The 13,691-nt window shown below is 40.6% G+C and overlaps 1 protein-coding gene across 1 annotated transcript in view; it reads left to right on the forward strand.

The window, feature by feature from the left end:
* The first annotated feature begins 4,397 nt into the window (after positions 1–4,397).
* The window catches only part of TMEM27 (transmembrane protein 27), a 24,402-nt gene continuing 15,108 nt past the window's right edge, over positions 4,398–13,691 (forward strand). Inside the window, exons 1-4 of the mRNA XM_008629264.2 lie at positions 4,398–4,749; positions 6,478–6,549; positions 6,921–6,979; positions 12,656–12,741. Coding sequence (XP_008627486.1) covers positions 6,483–6,549; positions 6,921–6,979; positions 12,656–12,741 — 212 coding nt within the window. The 5' untranslated portion in view covers positions 4,398–4,749; positions 6,478–6,482. The remainder of the gene's footprint in view (positions 4,750–6,477; positions 6,550–6,920; positions 6,980–12,655; positions 12,742–13,691) is intronic.

Genomic DNA, 13,691 nt, shown 5'->3' on the forward strand with positions numbered 1-13,691 from the left:
GGAAAGGCGGCACTGCGGAGTCCCATTTACCGAACTCTCTCAAAGACCAAAAGCGAGGGAGTGCACTGAACGCTCTTTTGTCACAGAATCGCAGAATTGGCCAGGTTGGAAGGAACCACAGTGGATCATCTGCTCCAACCTCCGTGCTCAGGCAGGGCCATCAGAGGGCACAGGGCTGTGTCCAGACGGTTCCTGAATATCTCCAGTGAGGGAGACTCCACACCCTGTCTGGGCAATCTGTTCCAGTGCTCCGTCACGCACAGTAAAGAAGTTCTTCCTCATGTTCAAGTGGAACTTCTTTGCATCAGTTTCTGCCCATTGCCTCTTGTCCTGTTGCTCGGCACCCCCTGAATATGGTCCACCCCTGGATCCATCCTCTGGCACCCCGCTTTTGATATTCGAATGTGTTGATGAGGTCTCTCAGTTGTCTCTTCTCGGGGTGAACAGGCCCAGTTCCCTCGGCCTTTCCTGATTCTGTGTAATGTCCTCAGCCCTGCTGGGTGACTGGGTGCCTGTGCAGTCTCAGCTCGCCTGGGGTGTTGCTGCTCATGGCAGTGCCTGAGTGATGCTCCGGGCAGTGACTGGCTGCCCACAGCCTGTGCTCTGGGAGCTGTCTTGGTTGTGTTGGGAATTGTGTGTGGGAACGGGGATTTCGGTGCCTGCCATGAGGTGAACTATTAGTGTGTCCCTTGGCTGCTGTGAGCATGGCTGCCCTGGCCCACAGCCTTTCAGAGTTGAGGGAAGTCACAGTTCCAGTGCAGCAGCAGCAGTAGCAGCAACACACCGGAGTGGTACATAGATCAATTTAGCTCACACTGCTGATGTATTCCCATCATCGTCTCTGAGGCATAGTACCTGACCTGATTATAAACGCATTTCATGGCAGGAAACTACTCCACACAGACCCTCATGGTATGATGGATGGAAATACGCAAGTTGTCAGTAATCAATTCCTCTGCGACACGAGTGCTAGATTGCAGCCTTCGGAGGCAGTGTATTTGTAGCTTTCATTTGGGCATGTTTTGCATAGTTATTAATAATGTACATTGTTGATTAAGGCCTAAATTATTCTCCTAAACCACAATGTGTGAGCTTATTTCCTGTATCCTAGAGGTACTACGCTGCATAAACAGCCAGAGCTGCTGACGGTGAAGCACACCACAGCAGGCTCCATCAAAATCCGACTAATTGACTGTGCTGTTCGTTAACAGCATAATGAGTATCCTCTTAGGTTGGAGCTCAGTGAAGTTATTCAAAGCGAGCATGTGACTGCTACAGTCAGCAGTTACATTTGCCACTTGACCAATGAATATTCAGACCGTGACCTCTCTGCTGTTACTTAACCATGTACCAGATCCTAGACTCTCTTTTAAAATTAAGGAGTTGTCATCAGTAGTACTTTCACTGTTCTTGTGCAGAACATACATGTAAAATAACACATAATTTGCTGTTTCTTGGATACAGAAGATGGCAGTATTGTGCATTTAACAACTGATGAGCCATGACACCTGTGAAAGTTTTGAAAAAAACAGCCAAATGTGTTTTGTAATCTTATTTCATTAGGAAATTATAACTTTCATCCTCCCTTCAAGAGAGGAAGTGCCATAATATTAACCTTCCTTTAAACTATTTATAAGTCTAAATTGAGAAATTCAATCATTTCTTTCTTTGGTATGCTACATTTCATCATGGTGTTTTTCCAATGTTCTTAGGGAACGCACCATCTTAAGCTTATCTATTTCAGCAACGAAAAGTAGGATTTCATTTTAAGAAAACACAAAATATAACAGCTATTACAGATATCCATAATGATTCTGGAAAAAGCAGTCATTCTCTTCAAAGCAGGAATACAATAGTTGTGTTTTTCTCCGTTTTGTTTATTCCTATTAATTTATACACATACAGCAACTTGATCTTCACGTCCAGGTGCAGACTTCCATACAATTTAATTAATACAGTGTCAGAAAGAAAAAAATATGGCCATTCCAGGCAAGAGCCATTCACATATCCAAAGTAATATTGCATTCCAGTCAGTAGCTGTTAGTCCTTACACTGGAATTACAGACTGTGGGCCTTCACAAGCAGAGTTTATTTTTGTGTCAACCTTCAGGTTGTGGAACTCACTTTTCCATATTTTGTAAAGAAAAGTACTCCTGCATGGTCTACTGCCATGTGAACCCCATCATGAGAAGGTCAGTATTGGATGCACAGATTATACTTCATGGAATAGCCCAGAACAGAGAAACTTTTATCTTACAACTTCTAGTTACATACCATGAGTTACATACCACGTTGCACTCTAAATCTCTCTGTGCCTTTCCAGATGTCTGCACAGAACTGTGCATGCACAGTAGAGCAGCTCTGAGTCGAAGTGCAGTGACTCTGTTTGGCACACATTTGAACTTCCTTTCACTGTGGCTCTTCTGGTTTCCATTTCTTGTATTTTCTGCCATTGTAGACTGACACAAGCAGATAAGAAGGGTTCACTCTCTTTGTAGTATGCCCAAGCCCTCCGTGGAAAAAAGAAAGATACATTTTATAAACATACAGATTATGTAAAAGTTGTCCTCACCATAATATTTGCCATATGCTCCAGGAGAAGAGTGGCACTTTCCCTCATGGAATTGTACTTTTTTTTTTTTTTTTCATGGTTGATGCAAATGGACATAAGAGAACACGAGGGAAATGGCAGTCAATCACTAGCCTGGATTTGTTGGACCCAGAAAATACATGCTAAGTAGGAGACATCCAGGAGGTGTGGGCTTGGGACGGGTCAGTTTTCATTGATACTTCAGGGCTGTTGTTTGTTGTTTGATGATGAAGTGGCGGCAGCAGCACCATCCTCCCACCCCCTCTATGCTGGAGGTCTCTGTGTTCTCAGTCTCAGTGCCATCCCCACTGTGGGCTGTCCTTGGTGCTTTCCACTGCAAAGTGCCCTTTCCAAGGCGATACATGGGAATGCTGGAGAGTGCATCCTTCCCCCAGCTACATGACTGTCTCGAGAGCTAAATGATTTCTCACACACTGTCTGCTTCTGTGAGCACTGATAAAAACTCGGAGACAACCAAGTCACTTCTGCACTGTTACAGTGATGACAGTGGTGGCAGCCCTCATCCAATGCCCTGTTTCCCCAAAACCTTCTGGTAAAGATCTGCAGTGTTTGTAATTTCCACTGCACCCATGGAACTGTGCAGCGCTGTGCACAACTGGGTCTGGAGTTCGCCAGGTACATTTCCATGAGTGACTAATGCTGACAGTCACACATTGACTCTTTCCTCATAAGAGTTCGACACAACTATTTAAGACTAAAGATTAACTTCCTCAGAGTTTAAAACTGTTAATTTGTCAAATTTGAAAACTGAGGTTAAGTTTAGCCATAGCTGTTAATTAACTTATACAATAGCTATCAATATTTTACTTCCCTGGGATTTTCCATTTCAAAGACATCAAAAGGAGCAGAAAAAGTACATTGCTAATCACATGGAGAAGATGGAAGGGGTTTGTTTATTTTACCAAGTCATATGCTTCCTTGAAATTTCAGTCCTCTCCTGATTTGTTTGGTAGTCCAAAATTTGATATATTTTAAAATATGTATGTACAGATAATACATTAGCTTCTGTAGACCAAAAGCATTGAAAAAAATTACAGAGATACTCTTATTTTCAACCAGGCAGACAAATTCATTTGGTGCAATAAGAGAAATAATTCTTTGCACTAGTTCAGTGATATTTCTGGAATGAAGATCGTGCATGAAATTTTGCATGGCTATGATCTGTAGCTCCACAGTAGTTAGGAAAAAAAAAGATGCTATAAAAGAGGAGCTACTTAAAAGTCTAACGCCTCACAAAGTAGTCAGTTAAGAACATACCTTGCATATGTACATGAAGATTGTAATTTGTTCAAACAAACTGATGCCTGACTGATTAATCAGTGGTAAACAAATGCAGACATGCTTAAACAGTGCTATGTATCTGGCCAAAATGGGAACAGAAAGTTATCCATGCATATAGATTTATTAAAAGATACAGAGTGGCAGAATGTCTGTCTGTCTTTTTAGATTATGCAGATATACCCCATTTGTAAACTGAAAAGTTGCAGTGCTTTTTAAGACAGTATTTAAAAATACCATTAATTTGGAGCAAAGTTATCTTCCTGCTAACACCTGGTGTAGTCTTGCATGTCCACCTGGCTTATTTAAAAAACGTGCTGGCTTTGGGAAAAGATTTATAGATGTGTAGCAACTGATTGCTTATGTGCAGCACTTTGTGCATGTACAAATGGATAAGCACGTGGGCCTTCAGCTGGATACATTTGGCACACATCCACGTTGCTGTGCACATATATATCAAGTGCACGGTGCTCTCCCTGTGAGCTGTGAGCTGGGGTGTTTATCACACTGCTTCTTCTCCTGGCCTCCTCCCCTCTCTGCTGGAAAAAATCATTTGTCTTGCTTCTTGCCAGCAAGACAAATTGGGGAAAATCAGCCATCCTGGCTGGAATTCAGCAGCTCTGATCAGGGAATCCAGTCATGTCCTCTGAGTTTGTTCCTGCTGGGTGTCGTGTGCCTTCGATGTACTTTGACACCGGTCCTATGCAATTCTGTGGGGAAGAACTGATTTGTGGTGTTTTACAGCAGGGAGAAGTGGTGATGCTGCGTATCACACTCAGTTCCATTTGCCTTCTGGCAGCAGGGGAAGAGGGCCTGGCTCTTCTCCTCTCTTCCCAACTTCTTCAGTGTTTCCCCCTAAGGTACAAAAAAGTTCACGTGTTCACTATTGAAGCAATGCACATGAATTTACCATGAAACTGATTGTATTCACATTGTTTTAAGATTTTTTTAAAGTTACAGATGTTCCAGTAACCTGACAGTCCTTCATACATCTGTACGTTTTTCAGTTCGCTCCTTTTGATGTGCATATATACAGCAGGTTAATTTAAGCTGTCTTTAGAAATGAATACATCACTTTTGTTTTCATAGGCAGAGATTAAACATTCAAGCAGATAATGTATCCAGTAGTTTTGAACCCAGACTGGGTTGCCTAGTAAGAGTAAAGAGGTACCTGGGAATCAGCTTGGTGAATGACTTTCAAAGATGGGATATCAAGTCCTTTAAAATTGGCTTCTAAAAATGGTTTAAATTACTGAAACAGTAAGTTCTCTGTTACCCCAAAGTCAAATATCGAATGTAGTAAATACTGGTTATTGTTTTTTGTAAATTCAGTCCAACAATTAAGTCAGATTTTCTCACTGTTTGTCATTTGTGTGAAGCTCTTTGGGTTTGCAGTCTCAAGACACCCTTCGTAGTGCTAAAGGACCAACTGAAAGTAATTCTGAAGCGATCTTCAATGTAGGAACTAACCATTAATCGGAATGGCTACAGGAGGAGTACAGCAACAGAATGAAATAAAGTAATCCTGTCTTGCTGCCTAGATTGCAGAGACTGTTCAAATACCTGCAATACATCTCAGTTTCGGAATTGTTTTTGTCCACATTTATTTATTTGTCTTGGTAAACATTTGATTAATAGTGTAGAGTGCATTAAAATATTTCCTCACGTGTGTGTACACGTATACACAGTGAGTCATGTCTACAAAACAAAAATATGTTCCTATACAACATGCTTCCTACTAAATCCTTTTATTGCACCTCTGCTTATTCTAGTTGCTACCGTAACGAGCCTCTAACAGGAAAAAAGTATTTCTCCATGCACATAACAGTTCTTTTCATGCAAAGCAATGCCTCAGATGTTGGATGTTTTTGTGTAGAACAAGGCATTTGCTCTGATGTGCTCAGACCAGCTCCTGAGCCAGGACATGGGAGTGGGACCGGGGTGGGGATGGGGGGACGTGGCACTGTGCTCATCAGACTGGCCCTTCACAAGTGCTGTGAGTTCAAAGGCAAGTGAGGGGCAATACCTGAGCCCTGTTTTTTGGGTCCAGGGATTCTGTGTTCATCACACATTTCTTTTGGCGGGGTGAAAAGGGTGCCCAATCTTCCTTTATCCTCAAGGACCCTCAGTAGGGCCAGACAGTTTCCCAGGGAAGACAGGTGGTGGCTTTCTTTGGGATCTAGTGTCAGCCAAGCTTCAGATTCACCTGCTGTGGGTAACAGTTGCCAGCTGCTCTGGTGTGACATCCCACAGACACCTCGTGTGTCTGTCTGATACTACGCCTGTGAGAAAAAATGATTGGCCTGGAGCACTCTGTAAAATTTTGTATTTTTCTAAAAAGGAAGAAGGAAAATTAATATTTGTTGCAGCTTTTTTTTTTTTTTTTACTACAGAGAAAACTAGTAAATAACTAACAGAAGACAGTTGTTTCTAGTGCCTGTTTTTAGCTAAAATAATGGGGGTTAATTATTAAACCTTTTACTTGGTTGCTCACTTGTGCTCCTGATGCTTTAATCCTGGGTCACAGAAAGTTTAAGAGTGCTTTGCAGGGGAGACTCACTTCTTTTTGCCTCAACCTTTCCATGCAGACGGGATGTTACGGGCTTTGCTGCTTACACTCTCTGCAGTTGCCATTGCTCGTGCTGAGCTCTGCAAGCCAGGTAAGATTTGGAACCGATTGCCATCCTTCTTTAAGTAAAGTAGCTATCAGTTTAGATTACAAAGCTGCCAACTTCTCAGATTTTTATTTTAACTGTTTTTCTTCAGTTTGAAGATTAAAACACTGAGCATTCAGATCTTTTATGAGTTTGCAAATTAAGTATGGAAGTTGATGTCACTTAAAGAGGTTGTGGTAAACCTCACTGAGACTCTGTAGGGCTTTTTCATGCAAGTAACTTCTGTTCTCCTAAGCGGGTGATCTCTTAAGACACATTTAGAAACTGATGTTTGTGAAATAATCAGGGAAGTAAATGATTTAAAGTCCTATTTTGACTGACTATCTGTATATGTTTGCTTTTTCTCTTTGTGCCAGATGCACAGAATGCTTTCAAAGTACGAATTAGTATCAAAACAGCTTTGGGAGATAATGCAGTAAGTACTGTATCTTCACATATTCTTCCTAACTCAATATCTGCCAAAATAGAAGTAATATATACTGTAAAATTTCTGAAGGCAATAGAAGCAATTTGTTCTGCAGTGTTCATTGTAATAGTTTGCTCAAGTCATGATCCAGGCACCCATTTCTTGACATTTGACTAGCCCACTCCTTAAAAAGCATTCTTTAGAAGAAATATAAAGCTTGCTTTTTCATAAAGGTAGTTTTCTGTCAAAGATTTTTTTTCCCCTGGAAAAACAGTAGGGATGTTACACTTTATGCATGAGAAGTGCTGCATAAATGTAAGTCTGTATTTTGGGAAAAGCACTTCTGCTCGAGGGTGCTAATTGTAAAGTCAAGCATGTCTGGGAAAGAGAAGCAGGAAAAGATTTTTAGGTCTTTATGAAATGGGGCTTTATATCAGGCTTTCAGACAAGCATTAACTGTAGAGATCATTCAAGCATGTCTCATCAATTCCCTGCTAATGGAGGGCTTCAGATAGTGGCCTTTCTTCTCTGCTTGTGGTGCGCAGGCTTGTCTCATAAGGACTGAAATGCTTTGGCTTAATTCAGATCTTTGGGCTTAATGTAGAAGTACTGGTGTGAGCAATGAGAGATACATAAGAGATCAGGACATTAGATGACTGAGTGGTCCTTCCTGATCTAAGGCACTATTTAATATGTCAGAGCCCAGTACTTTGTTAGTTTGAATACGTAGAGCAAATCTGCAGCATGTTAACAGGGCTCAGCAGAAAATTAGGTATGAAACATCCTGGACAGTCATCTCCACTTGTGAGTCTGGTGTCTGACTGTGTTATGAGCCCTGGGAAATAAAGCAGTATTATGTTATAAAAGGTTGGTGATATGAGAAACTCCCTATGACTGTAGAAGCTGTTCTGAAATTACCCTGAAAGATCAGGTAAGTTAAACTAACATTAGCAGGAACCTAAATTTCACTGGTAACTTCGTAAACCAGACAAAGTACAAAGAAATATTCAACATACCAGCTAAAGTAAATGTCTGGAATTCATACTGAAGTCAATTCTCTTCGGTGGGAGACTTTAATTAAACAGTAGTGCGAGCCTAGATTTTTTTTTTTTAATTATTAAAAATAGTGTAATACTATGGCTGAAAATACATCAAAATAATTATTAAATCTCTCCTTGATGACAACTGCTAATATTTTGGTTTAATCTTGGTTCAACATAGTAGCAAAGAACAAAAATTGCAGTTCCCAGTAATGACCTTTTTTAGTGCCTTTTCCATCTCCAGCTGTAGTAAAATAAGGGGAGCTTGTTTGATCATTTATTTTTTTTTTTGTTTTTCATTCAAAAAGGATATGAAACAAATCATTACCATTGAAGGCACTTTATATTGCAAGATAAAAGCAACAACTGAGGAGTCTATTTTTTTTTGTAGTCATTTATTTCATATAACGAAGTGTGTGAAAGCGCAAAGAATGGTACAATTGAGAGCAGCATTTTGGAACAACAGCTTGCTGAAACTGGTATGATGCCATAGAAAATCACCCACAAATAATAAACAATTTATTTAGTACACAGGTAGTAATAGTTACTTTTCATAGCCATTTCAGTCTTCTCTGTGAATGACTGAAATTGAAAACTGAAACTACTATGAAACTGAAATTCATTTTGGTTAAAGGATTTGGGACACTTTACTTTTTTGTGTTATGTATTTTAGCAAAGAAAAGTGTAATACTCTCATTGTGTCACAGCAGGACACGGTCAGCTTTGTTCATTTCCAAGTCACTTCAAGCTCCATGATAACAGAAAGCCCTGATACTGTGGGAATTTTCCTCTAGGAGTGGCAGGATAATTCCAGTGTACATGCAAGGGCATAGGAAATAGGTTGGTGCAGCTTTTCACATGGTTTAGTGCACGCCATCCACTGTGTGTGAAGCAGATGAAAACGGGACACCATTTTTTAATTTGTTCATCACCTAAGCTGTACTCTGAGGCAGAGAGTTCCATTTAGTGTATTTATTTAGTTCTTATCACAATGGAGCTGGACAGAGCAGTTCAGATGCAGTAGATATTCAGCTGTTATCATTTTATTTGCAAATAATGGGTGTACTTGACAGAGATGTTTGCTGATCCGTGGGAGGAAACACGGTGCCTGTAGGCCTTAAATGGAAGGTGATTTATGAGTCTCTCTGAGGATGGTTTTGACTTCATGAGTGGCTTCTGGAATAGCTGCTAGTCACTGGTTGCTTTCTGTTCATGGAGTCAGCAGAGGAGTAGAGAGTTAATTCAAAAGGAACAGAGGCAACTAGAGAGTGAGAAGTGATGAGCACTGACAAGTCCATGTAACTTGGTGTCACCACTCATTTTAACCATAAGAGTCAAAGAGTTGGCACCTCAGGGGTGCAGCCAGGTGAAGTAGAAAGTGCACTTGCTTCTGGCTCATGTATTCACGCTGCTTCCAGGGTAGAGGATGAAGAGGAGGAATGCTAACATACACCTTGTGTCTTGCCACAAGATGGGATCCAGAAGTGTTGTGTGTCTGTAGCCATTCTGCAGTCTGAATGGCTGTACAGTTAAACACAGAACCATTTAGGAGGGAAAAGATTTTCTAGGGTCCCTAGTCCTCTGCTGCTCCAAGCCAGGTCCACACTGAAATCAGGTCAGAGCAGTCTTGTAATATCATATTCTCATATCTTAAATTTTGTCATTTAGAGCACTATTACAGCATTTCACCCCATCAGCAACCTGCATTCATCATCTTTCATGCATTATCTCATCATCTTCGTTCAGTAAGAGGCAGTTAAGACTGCCTTTCACAGTCACCTGTGTCCAATTCTGCTCCTCCTTGAAATATAAAGGATGGCGAGTGCAACTGAGCCAACGTCTTTGTGTTGGTTCCTTTGCAGCACCAGGAAGATGTAAACATTAATAGTTCTGATAGCGTCATGTAGTGTTTCATTGTTAACAGTTATGTTTATAGTGTGTGGTTGCAAATAATATTTAATGTTTCCTCTAGAGCAGCAGAAAGTGTGCATCAATAGCTGCTCTGTATAGGAACATCCTCAGTCATCAGCTGCACGCCAGGCCTTTGCATTTGGAGGGTAAAGATGAAGCTGATAAAGCCCCATAGTACAATGAATCAGGTCTAGCGGAAGTGTCCCTGCCCATGGCAGGAGAGTTGGAACTAGATGATCTTTAGAGTCCTTTCAATCCAAATCATTCAAGGTTTCTTTGCATCCATCCCTCTGATTGGAGAAAGCTGCTGATTAGAAACTGTTTTCTGGAAATTCATGCCGACCTGTCCTGAGTTCATACAGTTTTTTAGCTTGAAGTTCTTGCCTTACTTTTCCTCCTCGTTATGTTGCCTTCACCTTGTATATTCCTGTATGCAGTCATGGACAGAGGTTCTTGTTCACCTGGAGCCCACAGCAATCTCCATCTCCACTACTTCCTGTTTAATCTCCATTTTCCTGGGGCTTCTTGCCCTTTGGCCCAGAGGGCTGTCTGCAGTATCTTCTCCTTACTCAGGCAGACCCCTGACTTCTGCTGAGCTTTCTCTGCCAGCCTTCTCCCCCTCTTTCTTGCAGTTTTCTGTTTATTCTGTCTCTTTTAAAGTGCTTACTCTTTCAGCTGGGCCTGGAATTCCTCACTACAAATTATTTTCCCTGTTTTGAGATACCCTTTTTTTTACTCTGACTTAAAGAAGTGCTAGGCTACTGCATTATTTATGAAAACTGTGACAAATTGTGCATGTATATATGCATTGCACTAAACATAAACATGTACTTGGTACTGCTGCATTGTATTTGTGTCCATGTAAGCATGAAATGGAGTGTGCTTCATCATTATCCATTTTCAAGACAACTGATTAAATTATCTCTACAGCTGGCTTAATCCACTGGCTAACAAATGACTTTTTTCTGTCCTCTTAGACCTGTTCTCAAAGACTGCAGATGGCATGTAGGGATTCAGTCAATAGTGCCATACACAGAAAAAAAGAGATCTTCCCTGTTAGTACTGCAAATTGTGCTTCATGGTTTAAATATAGATATCTTTAAAATGATGATAAATAGTTTTATGGCTCCGATCTGTATTAATTCCTTTACTGCATGATCTCTTTTAGTATTAGTTGCTCTCATTACTGTCACATTTTCTTCAGTGCAGTGGGATCAAAACACAGGCTTTTATAAATTTTTCCAAAGAGTTTCTTTCTGGTTTTTTTTTTTTTTTCAGTTGAAGTTCCCAGGTTGGCAGGCATTATTACAGTATGCTCACGACCCTCTTCATTCATGAGGCAAGAGTAGTGAGTCAGAACCCAGGTTCTCAGCACTGCAGCTGCACTTCGATGCTGCTCAAGTTGACTGCTGCCTCAGCTTTGCTGACCCTGTCCTGTCTCATCTCAGGGAGCCCATTTCACTCAACATTCATCTAGGGATGATAAACAAATCACTTTCTCCTCTTTAAATGTCTGTCTCCTTCCCTGTTTAGTTTCCCAGTCCACAGGATGCCAGCACAACATGAGGGCTGCAGATACCTGAAAGTTGGATTCTCTTTTTTTTGTGGAGAGGTTGCATCTCCATGCACCCAAAATCAGAATTTAAAGACCAGAATTAAGATTTCGAATTTGCAATGCTATTTACTTCTTTTTGATGTACACTGCTGTTTTTTGAATGTGTTACAAAGGACTATGAAAAAATAGGTCCAAGTTGACAACAGAGTTAAGTGTCCGCACCACTGGGTGTCTGGTTTGGATGATTACAGAGCAGATTTTTTTAATGCTGAAAGTTAAAGATTAGATTTGTGTTCTGATTGACTGAAGACAGCTGTTTCTAACCTCCCTTAATATAATTCCAAGAAACTAATAATCTCTGTAATCTGCTGAAAGGGGAAGAAATTCAATCGGTATGCCTCAGTCATGGCTCCTGTTATAAAAATGTAATAGATGCAGTTCTTACAGGTCATTAGAATTGCATATGTGAGTGAAAGCCCAGGGGAACCCAGTGAAGCCGTCTCAGAAAACTTAGATTATGAAAGCATGATTTTTCATCAAGACAACAGAGAACAGTTTTTGGAGCCTATGTTCTCCTTATTGAAGTAGTAGGGATGCTATTTTCTTTCTTTTATCTCACATGCAATATAATAATTTGTAATATAGTTGAGTCTTCTTGTAATCAGAACAGTGTGCAGCAATAAGGCTGCAATCTCATTTTATTTCCTGCTGTCCTGATGTCCAGCTCCCAGAGACCACATTCAACATTAGGGGTTTTTTTATTGTTATTTTTGGGCAGGGCCAAAAGTCTTTGAGGGTGGTTTTAAACCTTTTACTGAGTTTATCCAGCAAAAGAGGCAAGGCCATGAAAGCAGCTGTGTGGGGAGAATTCTAGTCTTTGGTATAAGAAACTTTACATCTCCAGTTTGGTCAGCTTTCAGAAATATTAAGTTAATTCAATTTTTGGAAACATTCTTTGCAGTTTATATTATTTATATTGCAGTTTATATTGCACTTTTTTTTTTCCGTTAGAAAAAGTCCTTTGTCCATACTAAACAATGGGCATTTATTTTCTTAGCACAACCAGAGAATTTATTCATTTTCTTGATCAATACAGCATTTCAAGTTCAGCAACTCTTTTCCCTCTCTGTACTGCCAGCACTGGTGCTGAAACTAATTATTTTCCATCTTCCTTTACAGTATGCCTGGGATGCTAATGAAGAGTACCTCTTCAAAGCAATGGTGGCTTTTGCAATGAGAAGATATTCCAGCAAGAGCACAACTCAGTAAGCATCTGCTTGGATTTGCCTTATACATATTAACAATGCTGCATGTAGTGACCTTTCCTCTGCTGTACTGAGCTGTAGGAATCATTATATAGAGATTCTAAAACCAGGCTGTTGCAGTGTACTTCTGACACCCACATACATATGCAACATCACACTGTCTCTGTCTTAAGCAATGTTCAATCTTTGAACCAGTGTTCCTGTGGATGTGAAGTGACACAGCTGTGGAGCTCAGTGGGATGGTGCCTGTTCACTTTAAGCAGAATGCGGCAGGACGATTTGACACCTTCTGGAGACTATACTGGGAGGAGGCAAAGGGACACACTGGGAGGTCAGGAAAGGCAGCACAGATCTTTGAGTAAGCAGCTCTGGTGCATGATTCCTTAGAGCTCAGCTTCAGCAATGTGCTGAAGATGAGCTGACTCAGAGCCCTGGGAGGTGGGTATGCCGGTGCTGTGCTCTGCTGGGCGTTCCTATCCCTGATATCACAGCGGTTGAGTTACCTACCATCAAGAAGTTTCAGATGTTGCAGTGCAGATAGAAATCAGCCTGTAATTGGTTTTGGGATTAAATCTACCCTGAAGTATTGAATATTCTTTTCAGGCTTCTGATCCTTGCTACTCTATGAAATTAGATACCAGATTAGACAGACCATTTAGCAAGCTATATTTTCAGGATGTTCTTATCTTTCTTAAATAAAAAACCTTGTAAGTGCATTTCCATAGACCTATTATTTTTTTCATTGTTTTTCAACCTGAAATGAAAGATTGATGGTTCTGGTAGGCTAATGAGGATAAGGTTTTCAATTTACTTAAAAATAAAACTGCTTCAGGCAGTCACTGCATCAGGTGAAGCATATTCCACATTTGCAAAGATATTAGTTAACTTTAGTAACATGATGATTATTGTGGCTGGGGGGGCTCCTTTTACTTAAAAAGGGATTTTACACC

The sequence above is a fragment of the Corvus brachyrhynchos genome, unplaced genomic scaffold (genome assembly GCF_000691975.1).
Source record: "Corvus brachyrhynchos isolate BGI_N302 unplaced genomic scaffold, ASM69197v1 scaffold11, whole genome shotgun sequence".
NCBI lineage: Eukaryota > Metazoa > Chordata > Aves > Passeriformes > Corvidae > Corvus > Corvus brachyrhynchos.